Source organism: Paralichthys olivaceus, chromosome 21 (assembly GCF_024713975.1).
Source record: "Paralichthys olivaceus isolate ysfri-2021 chromosome 21, ASM2471397v2, whole genome shotgun sequence".
In the NCBI taxonomy this organism is placed as follows: Eukaryota; Metazoa; Chordata; class Actinopteri; order Pleuronectiformes; family Paralichthyidae; genus Paralichthys; species Paralichthys olivaceus.
Window position 1 is genome coordinate 15,966,138 of NC_091113.1, and position 14,790 is coordinate 15,980,927.

At 41.2% G+C, this 14,790-nt stretch overlaps 1 protein-coding gene across 2 annotated transcripts in view; it reads left to right on the top strand.

Moving 5' to 3' along the window:
* Positions 1-14,790, top strand: part of LOC109627161 (dynein axonemal heavy chain 9) — a 129,741-nt gene that overhangs the window by 36,704 nt on the left and 78,247 nt on the right. For both annotated transcript variants that reach the window (XM_069517209.1, XM_069517208.1), the window contains 6 exons: positions 555-659; positions 4,472-4,629; positions 6,794-6,932; positions 11,524-11,811; positions 13,579-13,789; positions 13,875-14,002. In XM_069517209.1, the coding sequence (XP_069373310.1) occupies positions 555-659; positions 4,472-4,629; positions 6,794-6,932; positions 11,524-11,811; positions 13,579-13,789; positions 13,875-14,002 (1,029 nt within the window). The remainder of the gene's footprint in view (positions 1-554; positions 660-4,471; positions 4,630-6,793; positions 6,933-11,523; positions 11,812-13,578; positions 13,790-13,874; positions 14,003-14,790) is intronic.

Below are 14,790 nucleotides of genomic sequence, written 5' to 3' on the forward strand. Positions count from 1 at the left end.
GAACGCAGGCAATAGAAGCTGGCTTCAGAGCATCACAGTATTACTCATACTCAGTTATGCACACACATATACACACAAACACACGTGCACACACACACACACACACACAAACAAACACACTCACACATCAGGATGGATCAATCCTCCAGTCAGCTCTGGTTTGCGTCAGAGAAGGTTTCCTTGGCCCTGTAATTGGAGAGAAAAGTCAGCTGCCTGCTTCATCCTGGTCCAGCTGCTCTCCTAAGGGCTGTTCACCTGTTCTCAAGTTGAGACGAAAGCTAAAATGTGGGTGGTAGACATTTTAGCCTTTCTCGTTTTGCCATCAGGGCCCTGTTTTGTATCATCCTGTTATTATTCGCCTACTCTCAGGCTGCTGTGTTGCTGCAAAGACAGTTTCTCCCATATATCTTCTGTCTAATTGGTGATACGTCTCTGTCTGCTTTGCCACCTGCATTATCTCTGAGTCAGACCAGGTCTCCATCAGAGAGCCTAACAGAACGACTTCCTGTCCCTCTGTGTCAATCTGAATATCTTTGTCTTTCTGTGTCCACCAGTCCTGTGGGAACATCTACAAAGGCCTGGCTCAGACGGGGGCGTGGGGCTGCTTTGACGAGTTTAACAGGATCTCAGTGGAGGTGCTGTCTGTGGTGGCCGTACAGGTGAGAACAAGTCCAGTTCTGCTGCCTCCCAAAATTTCTTTCAGGTCGAGACGTCATTGTGTGTTTGCCCCCTGAGTGTATGGGGCTTAAATGTGAAACTTTACATTTTATCTGAGGGGGTGGTCCATCCATATCAAGTTGAGGCGAAAATAAGCCTTTGAAAACAGAGTTGAGGAAGTAAATAGCCTCTTCATCGCCCATTGCAGGCGTAAATTGCTTCAGCTATAAGACTAATTCACCAAAGCTGGCACCTTTGGACCCCAGAGCCTCTCTATAATCAGAGGCTTCTCTGATCTGATTTGAGGGTGGAAGATGGAAAACCTCCTCCTTATTTGCTCGCCTGTGGTACTGGTCATGATCTTCTCTCTCCTACAATAGCATTTCTGGTTGGACCCACTTAAAACTCACAAAGGATGTGCCACAATAATTTGGCCAAATGAATATTTGCTCAGTTCTCTGAGCACAACCCTGATTTTTTGCTTTCAAATGAATCATGTTGGTGAAGTAGCAAGCTGTGTTGTAATTGACTGACTGACAAATAGCTCTGACTGAGCCTTGAAGGAGTTTGTCATAGAAATAACCAATATTTTAATATTTAATTCTATTTAGTATTTGTTTTGTCAACTCTGTATATGTACACATTAAACACTTTTGGGTGTTTCATAATTTGAAGTATCTTGAAATTGATCAAAATACAATTAATAGACACACAGCTTTGGGATAATGTTCTGTGAAACAGAAACAATAGATGACTATAATCACAAATCTATGACAGAACAGAAAGAAATTCAGTCTTGTTGTAATGAACTGAAGTGATTGATTGTGAGCGGAGTCTGAGTAGAATCACAAATAATCACAATCCACCTAACATGATTTTAATCTAGACAATTAAATATAAGGTGTCTGGCAACAGTGAATGAGAACAGTTTAAACTGGGTCTAATTTTTACTGAATAATAGCCCAACAGTTGACAAAGGTTCTCTGCCTCTTCCAGACCACCAGGGACACTTCTCCTGAATTGCTTATTTTAGATTTTTAAACGCTTTGCTTTTCAATGACGTGAACACAATACTCTCACCTCCTTTGTATTGAGGTATAGGATAGAATGTTTTTATTAATTCATATTTATATTTGCACATTAACAATGGATCAAATTATGATTTGTAATGTCAAAGGTGTCGCTCATGGTGACAAACCCTCAGAGTTATCTCCTAAATCTGATGCTTCTGTCAATCTGTGGAAAGTTTAAGCCTATCTTTTGAATATCTTAACTTAACATAACTTCTATTTCTAGCTGCATTAAACATCTTTTTTATTAATTATTGTAAATGATCACTGCCCCAAGTTTATTTAGTTTGTTTTAGTTTGTGTTTAGTTTTAGTATTGTTTCTGTAGAGTGCATATATCTTAGCCAAGGCCCAACAGTCCCTTAATGAATTCACTAGAGCTGGATCTTTATTTGGATCTGCACAAAATGTATCTAAGATTAATTCTCTGAGAAATCAATGAAAATGTTGCAAAATGCCCTATCTCACGATGGTAAAGAAAGTGAAAACATTTTCCTGGATCTGCCCCCTGATCTGGACCCTCCCCAAACTTGAATGAGTTCTTTCCTGACCCATAGCACATTCCTCCACCAAGTCTCATCTAATCGGTCCTCTAATTTTTACGAATCCCTTTGACTAAGAGACAAACACAGACAATAAATTCCTTGTAATAAAGTTTAGAGAAGAGAAAGCTAGTGAAAATAGTGGGGTGATTGGTGTGAATAGATATTTTCCTCTGTGTTTGCTGAATGTGTAAACAGGCCACTGACTTGTTAGTCACATTACGTTTTTTTAAACTGTTTATTTTGCTTGAAAAAAGTCAGCCGAAGAGGATTTAAGTTGTGCATCCATGCAAGTTAAATCATTACCTCTGAATGAACTGCAGAGTGTCTTCACCTTCATCCTCCTCTTTTGTCTCGACTTCATGCACAGTGACAGATTAAAAAAAGTTTTAAAAGCTTCATATTCTCCACACTCGCAGTAGTGGACACCCTGGGCAACCTACAGTAGCTGGCCCTTTGATTATGTGCCTCTTTTGAGAAATCAGTCATATTCTTTGCGTTTCAGCTGATGCTAGCTTTTCTGCTATCTTGCATTCATTTATCCCGGATCAAACAGATCCTCTCTCTGTGCTTTCATAAGTCCCGCTGGTGTTTTCAAATCCTGCTGGCTGTTGCCCCAGACACTATTGCCATGCGTGGGCAATACTGTCAAAGCAAAAATGTGTACAGTTGAGAAGGAGGCTGATTATGACCGTGATGATAATGGAACTAAAGTTCCTCAAAGAATCATTATTCATTGCTAGAATTACCCGTCACTTTTCTGCCTGTCCTTCCTTCTCTCTCTCTTTCTCTCTCTCGTCTTCTGTAAGCTGTTGAATTCTGCACTTGGAGAATTTCCAGTGCCAGTAGAATGAATAGGTGTTGCATGCATGGCGTAATGAATAATAAATCACGGTGCCTAATACATGGAGAAGTAGACCTTGAGAACAGAGGAACGTCAAACTCCTGCTGTGACAGCTGGCAGCCCGCTCCAGTGGCCAGCCTGCTTCGTCGGAGCCATCGCTTCCCGTAGCACACATTCCTAATTCATCCCCTTAAAGCGGGAGCAGCTAGCATTGCGCAGTGACACACTGCCGGTGGGGTCTGCTAACACAGGTGGCGGGACCAGTTCTATGTTAAATAAAGCAGAGACAAACAGAAGGCCGTCACATGGAACAACATGGAGATAAATTGGTGAGGTTTTGCCTCTGCTACAGCCAGAGCTGCCTTGGACTGCGATGTTGCCAGTTCCAGTCTGTACATTCATTGAGACAGCAAAGAGATGGGCCACATCCCACTGGATCACACCTTTCACAATGGTGTCTGTTCATGAACTTCTTTAAACTGTGCTTTTGCTGTTTTGCTCCCCTTCATATCCCTGTAGGACGACAGTGGTGGGCTGCTGTCATTTCACATAAAAAGCCCCACTGATGTTCTCATGAAAACTTTTATTCTTTTTTTGTGCTGCAGCTGCTCTGTTTGTTTTTGCATTTGCATTTGTCCTCTCCCTGTTGTGTTAGTATGACTGAGTGATCTGTAGCCGAGTACTCATCCATGAAGAGATGTTCCTCCTCTTTCCAGCTGTCGACTCGCTACGCTCCTTTACCACACGCATGTTAAATCCATAAAGCCTCTTACCGGCTGGGAGTCAGAGTTTTAGACCCAAACTAACATGCACATGCACAAAAAGTTCATGTCTGATATCTCATTCAATCATAATGTAGACAAACTGAGCCTTGGCAGTTTATCCATCCAATAAACCCTGGCTGATAGCACGCCCATACTGATGAAATTGCGTCCCTCAAAAAAAGGTGTATGCTGCATAACAAAGTGACAGGGTGTAACTAATAGACTCTGGTAATTGCTGAGTGATATTAACGATATGTTGATGAACTCAGTGGGGCTTTCTTGGTTAAATAAATGCTGAATGCTAAACCAAGATTGCAGACATGCTGAACGATGTACATGCCTATCATCAGCATGTTCCCAGTGTTTTAGTATGGCTACTCATGTTTACTTGTCGCTCAAAGCACTGCTGTGCCAAAATTAAATATCACAGAACTGCTAACATGACTCAACTATCTTAGTCTTGTTATTTTTTCTCATAAAACAATTACACAAATAGTTTGTTATCTACCAATGTTATTTTGTTCTTCAAAAAGTTTGGATACCCAGTAAACCCATCAGTGACATTTCATTGTGTTTCTTTTCTATTCATGTGCAGGTCAAGAGTATCCAGGACGCCATTCGAGATAAGAAGAAGAGATTTAATTTCATGGGAGAGGATGTGAATCTCTGCCCGACCGTCGGCATCTTCATCACAATGAATCCCGGCTACGCTGGCAGGACTGAGCTTCCTGAGAACCTGAAGGCTCTGTTCAGGTGAGTAAAATGACTCAGTTTTCTCATTAGCTACCACCTGCTATCTTTTACTCATATGATTATCCAGAGAAATGTTAATTACATACAATTTAAATGGATAGATAACATTGTTCGCTGCCTTTGAAAGAATAAAATCTCACAGTTTTTTTACTTGCCCTATGAAAGACTTCTGACCTGAGGTGAATCTCGCCTCTTCAGTAATTATGAGCTACTATAGGTTCCAATTCCTCACAACACTGGACAAGGCTAGACTCACTACACCATTGATAATGAGGTCCATGACTGCAATATCTCACAAATTATTTGATAGATTGCCATGAAATTTGGCAGAGACATCCACATTTGGTGTGTGACTTTTCTATTACAGAAATGAGATGTCTTTCTTTTACTTACTTTACTTATGTCTACATCTGCTTGATTTCATAAAGAAACTTGTTTTCTCCTCAGGATGAACTCTAATAGCTCCGCTGATGCTTCCAAAAGAGAAGTGTCACCAGTTTCACACATCAAATTCTGTGTCTAGAAATGGGAGAGTACTACTCGGAAGGTTGCGTAAAGCCTCTCCAGAGAGAGCAGCGACAAAATCTCATTAATATCCTCAAGTGATGTCACTTAAACGTGAACATGGCAAAAAATATCTGCTGCCGTGATGTTAGAAGGTAGTTATCCTACCAGAACTCTTTCATCTGCTGCTCATCTGGCTTGAGTCTCCATGTTAAGTTAATTTACGCAACAAATAGAGATAAAGGGACTGTTTCTTTACCAAACATAACTATATTAAGAACTATTGACACTGAGTTCTGTGTTTCAGGATAGAAGCAGATGTCAGTCATCTCAAAACCTGGTCAAATGAAACCATGTCATTTGAGTGAACCAACCCTTCAACATTTGTAGCCAGTCCTAAAGAGTATCTAATAAACCAACTATACTGTAATATAAATCATATTGTCAACAGGACCTTACTCATAACCTACAAATTTAGGTGATGATTGAACTACTTATTACTTATTAACATACAATAATAAATAAATGCAGTAACAATTTTTAAATAACTGAAAACATCCTTTTATATATATCCCTGATTACATTTTTGTTACGCACATTTTTACATTAAAGTCACATTCCAACTAGTCCAGTCCAAAGAGACGAAGGAGAAGCCTGCAGGCAAAAGTTTCCCACAAGGCTGCAGGTACATGAATCAAGACAAGTGCAGGAATGAAAGGGAGGGAGAGCATGCCAGGTATTATGTCCTTTCTGAAAGGACAGATTTGATTTAATGGAAAATGCCTAAAGCATTAGTGGGATAAAGAACATCATATTGGCGCAGAGCTGTGTGGCTGGTTTAATTGTGATGGTTTACAGTAGGTGTTTAAATATGATGGACTGTGTCGTGTATTTAAGCTGACATCTCTCTGCTTTCTATGCCTCTGTGCCACAGAAAGTGGCTGGAGGCATTGTGTTTTCAAGTTGTCCGTGTCATTCTTGTGAACACGATATCGCAAGAGTGCCTTCAGGGAATTTCTCCAAATTTGGTAGAATTTTTCACTTTGACTCACGGATGAACTGATTAGAATTTAAAGGTCCAACATGTTTGTGGTCTTTTGAATGCAGCATCTAATTAACATCCATTTTTAAATCTAACATTGAATTTCTTCAAACTAAAAAATGTACTTGATGGTGGTCAAAGGTCAAAGGTCACTATGACCTCTAAACGCATCATCTTAAGTGAATCCTTTTTAATTGGCCTCATAGATTAGCTGATTGAATTGGGGGATCAAATGTAAAGGTATTGGTGCCCTCTCAAAGCATGTTTTTGGCCACTATGATAATATGATATCTCGAGTCAGTCTATAGGGAATGTCTTCAAATTTACCAGTTGCCACTTAGACTCAAAGATTCATTGATTCAATTTCAGTGGTCAAAGGTCACAGTGAGTGAGTCTTGAATTAAAAACAATGTAGACCGAATCCGAGTGGTTGGCAGAGGCATACAACTGCAGGGCATTAATTGTAGTTAATGCACATGTTGTCAAAATGATGTAAAATTACCAAGAGTTAATGGTCAAATGATGCTCTGTGGATGACAAAAACATTTATTTGTCTAGAATTATGATGATGTACGAGAATTGAGCTCATTTCAATGTGTTGTGTCCACATCTCCACAGACCCTGTGCCATGGTGGTGCCAGACTTTGAGCTGATCTGTGAAATCATGCTGGTGGCTGAGGGCTTTATTGACGCCCGGGTCCTCGCTAGGAAGTTTATCACTCTCTACACACTGTGTAAAGAGCTGTTGTCCAAACAGGTACTGTCTAATCTCTTCAATATTACGCATCTGATCTGGTTAAAGAATACACACATCTATTTCCACTTCAAAGCCTGACAACTGACACAATGTTCTTTTTCAACACATTTGAGGCTTTTGATAAAGGAATGACTGAGAGGCACCACACAAGAGCTGAGTCGCTAACTTGACTGTCAGAGTGGAGTGTTACATGCATATGAATGAGAAGCTGCAGGGTAGTGATGTTATTCCGTCTAAAAATGTTTTCTTTCATCCTCTCTCCTCGCCGAAATCCACAACGCTACATCTCTGGACAGCCTACACCACCTGTCCACTAAGGCCTTTGGTCTCAGTAAATGCTCCACCCTGCCATTAGTGCTGTTTATTTCTATCCTGTTCTGTGCTAATTACTTTTGTCTCTTCTCTTTTGTCATCAAAGACGTATGGAAAGCGTCCTTGGGTCTCTTGAAAGGCGCTACATAAATCCAAGCTGTTATTATTAATATTATTGTTATTATTTTCTAGTCATGTGCTGTTTTACATCCATGACATAATTAAAGGAAACAATGGGATCATGTACAGTGCTGCCTTTTAATATCAGTGGAGTGCAGATAACTTTAGATAAGCGATATAATTAGTTCAATAAGAATTTCCCACGACCACAGGCCTCATTTCAATCTCAAAGCACACCAGTTCCTTTTTTATGTTTTTTGAAGCTCTAGTTCTCCAGACATTTTTAAATATTACTGTAACAACACTTTTTTAGTTGTTGTTTGCCTGAGTTCTGTTACAAGTTTTCTACCATTAGCAACTTAGTGGTAATGAAATCAAATTATAATGAACAGACTGCTTCTCTAAGCTCTATTCACAAGGGCTGAAACTGCAAATCAATGGCAAGTGATTCAGAGAGCTACTTTCTCAAGGTAAACACTGGTTCATAATTGTGGATTTAATATACATTCTGCTGCATGGGCCTGTGCAGAATGACTCTGCTGTTTCCCCTGCTGGGGAAGTTGTGATAAGTGATAAGTTTGGGGCCTCTACTTCCACGGCTGTGTAAGTTCTCTTGTTTGGGCTGACCCACACCACTGTATGTGGGTGTGGATGTTGTGATCCTGATGTGGATGTGTAAAGTGCTTTGTTGTAGGTGATTTAACTGTTGGGTTGTAGGAATGTAAAGCACCGCTCTCAACCTAACATGTAAACAGAACCCTACTCTAGAGAATAGAAAATTGGGGGTGAGAGGATAGGTGGGTGGAAAAAAGGGGAGAGAAGAGAGCTACATTTCTGTTTGCAAAGACTGAATTTGATTTTGCTTTTAGCCAGTCTGACTATGACAGACGGGTCTATTGTCACTGTGCGTGTGTGTGTGTGTGTGAGAGAGAGAGAGACTAAGTGGGGTAAGTAGGGGCCAAGTGAATCAATGTGCAGTGCACACAATTAAAAAGATTTAACTCATTTGAAATTTCAAAGAAAACATAAAATCAATATGTAGTGGTCAGTATTAATATTGTGGCTGTGACCACAAGTAAATCAGTGTGTGAAGTACTGAGAAGTGTAAAAAAAGGTTTTATTCATGAGCGGGTCAGTGGACATGAGCTGATTATGTGGTCCTTCAATTTGACCAGGACACATTTGTGTACGCACAGATAACAGAATGTGGCCACATGTGTCCTAGCCCTCTTCTGACTGGGTCTGAATGATGGCATCTCAAATGCGTCCTCAGTGCGTCTGGGGTGCATTCACACCTGAACTTGGAGCTGTCACTTGTGATCACTCAGGATGGATGTTAATACCAGTTCTGTACGGGGTCTAATAATCATCACCAGAGGATGGTTCAACGTGACTGTAGTCAGAAGATTTATGTGTGGTTAGAAACAGAACTTGACACAATCTGGGGTCAGGATTTTGTGGTCAGACTTGAATCAATAATGAACAGATTAGAGCCTTTTGTACAGCAATTTATACCCCCTAACTGGCAGACACGTTTTTTGCCATTAGGCAACGAGTATGCACAGACAAGACCTTTAATATTACACTGATATCAGAGGAGAACATTTTCATAAACTCATCATGAGGTACAGATTAACCTTTTAGAGCCCCCTTGGAACAATTTGCAGTTGACTCCCTGCTGTGCATCAAGCCTTGACTGGTCAGCTGCTACAAATCCAATGATTGAAGTCTTATTAAAGTAAATTCAAGCAAAAACGCCCCAGAATTTCTCTGACTACATCCTCTCAGATGTATTGGCTGCTTTTCTTAGTTCTGTGACATTAAATTCAGGCAGCTACGTTTTGTTTGAAAACGTCTGAAACCTTGGGGCTGAATTTGAATAGGCAGAAACAAAGATGTTTGGAGATGATGACGTACATTCTCTCAACCATTTGCTGATTGGGTCTTTTCTTTCATAACATAGCCTTTGGTGATGCGTCAGGCTCCTACCCGTGAACCTCATCTGGGATAAAACAAAAGGCATGGGCCTCAGCTACCAGTGTAGAGCGCAACAAGGATAATCAATTACATGCGTTGCTGACCCTGTTGTCTTTGCTAACAGCTGTTGTGTAGTTAAATTCTGCATTTTACAATAATACAACTGCTTACATGCGTAGGAGACAAGCTATTATTCTAATATTGTACAACCAAATGCTTCCTGCATACACCGGCACCTGCATGTCCAGTGTACTTGAGTGGTCACATGACATACATATTCAGGTTTATTAGTATGGACGGGGATTAAAACTGTTATGGAGCTAAAACCTTTGTGTAGACAGGGAAGAGGGCATTTTCAAACTAAAATGTGTTAGTATGGTTGCAGCCTTTGTGTATTTGTTTTGGACTTTTGCTGTTCGTTTTGTCACCATAAGACCACCAGACCAGATTATGACAATAAGGGGAGGCCTAAATTGATACTGTAATTTAGTGGAGCTTACAATTACATCAAATCAATCATTCAGATGTATTCATGGAGTAAATTCAGAGGTTTGGGACAGCTGACTTCAAGTTAATGATGCCACCTTGGTTGAAAACCAATGAACTCATGCTACTGACACAATGATACATAATTTAGATCTAGTTCAAAAATGTATGTTGAAAGTTACATTACAGAACAAAGATGATTTTAAGCCTGCCCTGAATTCCACAGAAGAAGTTCTACTGTGAGTCCCATAATGGATATTATAGGAGTTTTATCCAGAGCTTGAAATAATAAGTGAACTGGTGCTCCCCTGTTTTCTTTATATTTCAGGATGGATGGATTTTTTTGAGTGTTATGCCTTGCTCTCCCTCTTAACCTGGAAAGCCTCTGGACAGTCTCAGTGCATTCCACTGCTGCTCTTTGATAAATTAAATGTAAGCTATAGAGTTTTTTGTAAAGGTTTGGCCACCTCTGGGCAGAGTCACATTTTGTAGATTCATGAAGTGAAGACATGTCAAAACAACCCTAGCACTGTCACTTTTTTAATTCGTGAACCTGACAAATAGAAAACAATCAAGCGTAATAACTGATTACAAAGTTATTGTTCCTAATTGAGACTGTAGGAAGTGCTTTAGGAATAAAAAGGTCAGCTGATTTCCAGAGGTGATAAGTGCAGATTCTTCAAACTTTGTGGTCAGTAGTTGGGATCTAATTGATGCCTATAAATCAGGGGTGGCTATGATAAGATATCCACTGTCTGAAATGTCAATAGGAAAAGGCACTTAAGAGAAACTGTGGGAGTCAAGACAAGTTGTGGATGACCAAAAAATATTCAGATAAAACTGCATGTCTATTGCAAACATAGGAAAGGTAAAGCCCCCCTGTGTCTGCAAAGTAGCTAGAGGAAGGTTCAGGTGACACAGGAATGGCCATGCATCATTCCACTGTGCAGAAACCTCGGAAGGAAGTGACCTCATCCCACACTGTCCACAACAAGTGGACTGTTGAAGTTATTTGGCCACAGATAAGATAAGATAAGAAATTAGTTATTGTCCCAGTGGGGGAATTTGCTTTGGGCACTGTCCAGCCTGCAGTTTCACATGAGGACAGAACCTGCGTCGCAGCAGTGCCACGCTGCCGGAAAAGGTTTGTTTGGAGTAAATAGAAAAGCAGCATTTGACTTAAAGAGCTTCCTGTCACTACTCAGCCTGTTGGTGGAAACGGCACAGGCAGACCAAAGATTAGATTCCTCAGCACATTCTGAATGCAAATATCCTCCGGTCAGTGAGAGCGGAAAGTGGCAGACTTCTAAAAAAGAATGGGGGCTGGTTGTGGGGATGATGAAGTACTGTTATATTTTTTATGAAAGTAACTGTTCATTAACATAAAGAAAGGCAAATTTTTAGTATCTGTTCGCTGAAGGGATTGGATTTATTTCTTGTCACAGTTGAACTTTTGCATTCAATTGTATATGCATAAATTAATGAAGTATAAAACAAAACTGGTGACAGAGAAAACTCACAATAAAAAGTTGGTTAAATTATCTTTTGTCTACTTTATATGGAGACTAGTCATTTTAATTTGAATTGGTTAAATGAACCAGTGATGAATTGAAAATTTGGATGAAGTGTGATGACGATTCATGTGTATTTGTGTATTTTCCTCTGCTCACTGATATTTCTCTGGTCTTTATCAAAGGACCACTATGACTGGGGCCTACGAGCCATTAAGTCAGTACTGGTGGTGGCCGGCTCCCTGAAGAGAGGAGACCCCGACAGAGCAGAGGACCAGGTGCTGATGCGAGCACTGAGAGACTTCAACATCCCCAAGATTGTGACAGACGACATGCCAGTGTTCATGGGGCTGATCGGAGATCTGTTTCCTGCCCTGGACGTGCCCAGGAAGAGAGATTTGGACTTTGAGAAGCACGTGAAGGCGTCCATCCTGGACTTGAAGTTACAGGCTGAGGACAATTTCGTACTCAAGGTAGAGGAAACACGATTCCTTGACAGCCTGCTGAGAGGTCTCATGCTTGTCTGCTGATGTAAAAGATGTGAAAGTTAAAATGTTGCTAAACCAAGGATAAAGGCAAACTCAAGTTGTTTGAGAAGCAAAGGCAAAGTCCCTGAATGGGAGTTTCATCCTTAACAATTTATCAGATATTAGATGTTGGAGTTGTAGCATTTATTCATCCATCCATTATCTATACCGCTTATCCTTTGAGGGTTTCCAGAGGGATCTGGAGCCAATCCCCACTGACATTGAGCGATAGGGTTCACTCTGGACAGGTCTCTAGTGCAGGGCCAACATACATTCACTCTCACATTCACACAAACAGATAATTTCTAGTCTCGACTGTGAAAGCAGAATATCCAAGCAAACATAAGGAGACATACTGCATCCACCATCTCCTCAAACTAACCTAAACCAAATACTACCCACAACCCTAAAACCAAGTCTTAACCCTCACACAGTAGTCTGTACCCATTGGAACCTCAATTTTTGTCTCCACAGTTACACAATTCTCCATGGGTTCGTGTGTTTTCAGGTTAAGGGCCCAAACAAACACACACACACACAAAGACATACACACACATGCACAGTAGAAAGCATTATGTGTCAGAGTCACATGAACGCAGGACCAGGGGAAATAAGTGCAATCTGCCTCAGGTCAAATAGACATGGGAACCACGTAATAACAGTCCATCAATAGAGACTGGCACTGCACCATGCCACTTAACCCTGACATTATGAGAGACAGCCACAGAAATAAACAAAGAGGAGGAGAAACAGAGGGGGAGAGAGAATGGCATGTCGGTCAATAACAACCATCCACACCCAGAGCCTGAACTTTTACTGCCTTTGTTTGTATGGCCAACCTTTTGATTTCAGGGGGAGCGGGCAAGGTGAGAGAGAGAGTGCATACCTTAAAGTGTTAGCCTGTGCTAGCATTAGTCCTCCCCGCATCAAAGCAGTAATCAGCTGGGGCCTTTGAGAGTGTAAAGCCGCCTGCCTGCGCCCCGGCTGAACGGATGAGTAGGAGCAGCAAGGAGCCTGGTCGATGGCATTGATTGAGCTCCGCCATCTGTATGTTTGAGTGGAAGTGGGGAGGAAATCTCTCTTTCCCCCTTCCTCTCTCTGTCACTCTCTGTTACCTGCTCTGTGGTGTCGCCACACATACCTGGATTCACAGGAAATGTTACACCACTGAGTCAAGGAAAACAGAACCACGCTAAAATAATCTTTTAATAGTTTTGAAAATAGATAATAATTAATGTCCTTTAGAGCTTCTTTCCCCAAACTTAAATACTCCCACTGATTAAAAAAGTGATGACAATTTTATTTGAGAGCTCATTTGCTTATGTTGCTAGCATTTATATTCAAATCTGCAAAGAACATGCTGAGCGTTATTCCTGTGATAATTATCTTCCTGTGCAAAATTGGTGTACTGCCCCTTTAGATGTGCAAATGAGGGTGCAGATACCTGTCCTTCCAGAAGAACGCTGCCGTCATTTGTTGTAGTCTGTGAACAGTATACTAAACTGCTGCACCGCAGTGCAGTGCAGCACACTACCCTGTCAGTCTGCATTGCATTATATTCACTGAAACTAGAACATCGAGGATACAGTGGACTGAGTGCTGCAGCCCATGAAATTCTATATCACTCTGTAAACGGTCCAATGACGATCTGTGTGCCTCCATGTGACGAAGACAAAGCATTATCTAAAATGTTTCACCCTGTTTGTTTTATAGGTGGTGCAGCTGGAGGAGCTGCTGGCCGTGCGCCACTCTGTGTTTGTGATCGGGAACACCGGCACAGGGAAGAGTCAGGTGCTGAGGTCACTCCAGCGGACCTATCAGAACATGAAGCGCAAACCTGTGTGGACCGACCTCAACCCAAAGGCTGTGACCAATGACGAGCTTTTCGGGATCATCAACCCAGCCACCAGAGAGTGGAAAGATGGTGATGCAGGAGTCATGTAGAAAAAGTTTATGACAGAGCGACACGAGCCCAGACTAACCAGAGTGTGATCTCTCTCTTCCTGCAGGCCTTTTCTCCAGCATAATGCGTGATCTGTCCAATGTCACTCACAGCGGGCCTAAGTGGATTGTTCTGGATGGAGACATTGATCCAATGTGGATTGAGTCCCTCAACACAGTCATGGATGACAACAAGGTGTGAGCAAGTTGAACATTGTTTGTGTGTGTGTGTCTGTGGGGTTATAAAAATGACACTTTCACTCTCTGCTGTAAATGAGCAGTCAGATATGAATAGGAGATTGTGGCTGACTCATTGATGCGAGAGTGAGTTTGAACTGAGAATAAACAACAGTGTGTGTGTGTGTGTGTGTGTGTGTGTGTGTGTGTGTGTGTGTGTAATCTACCTACTTATTCCACCAAAGTCTGTCTGTCTTCTGCCTGTCTGTCTGTGGAACGCATATCTCACGACTTTACACTTGGTATGTGTCTCAGCGGCTCAGGGAAGTGCAATGTAACATTTGGTGTGATTTTTTGACGTGTGATACATTCAATATTCAAATAAACAGGCGACCAGCGATCTGTAGCAATCAGTGGGGGGGGGGGGGGGGGGGCAGCATTTCTTCAGTCTGTGGACAGAGTAGAATGTTCTTTCAATCTTTTACATTCTCAGATAAACTACAGCATTTGTCAGTAAGAGGGTTAAACCGCAGATTTAAATTTTTGCCACATCTTTTTCATTTTTTGTGTTTGTTTGGATTTTCTCCTCAATATTGGACTGACACAGACATTCACAGATGCTGCCCTCCATCATAGCAACAACATTCAGAGAATCCCTTTCTCTTTTGGAATTTCTCTACATTGTAAAAGCACAAAGTTAATTTTGTCGCTGCAATGTTTTTATTTTGAAAAGTTGTGAACTTGGGTCTGAAGATTGTGTCGGCTGCAAACAAACCTCTAAAAAAGTTAACATGCAATATATAAATA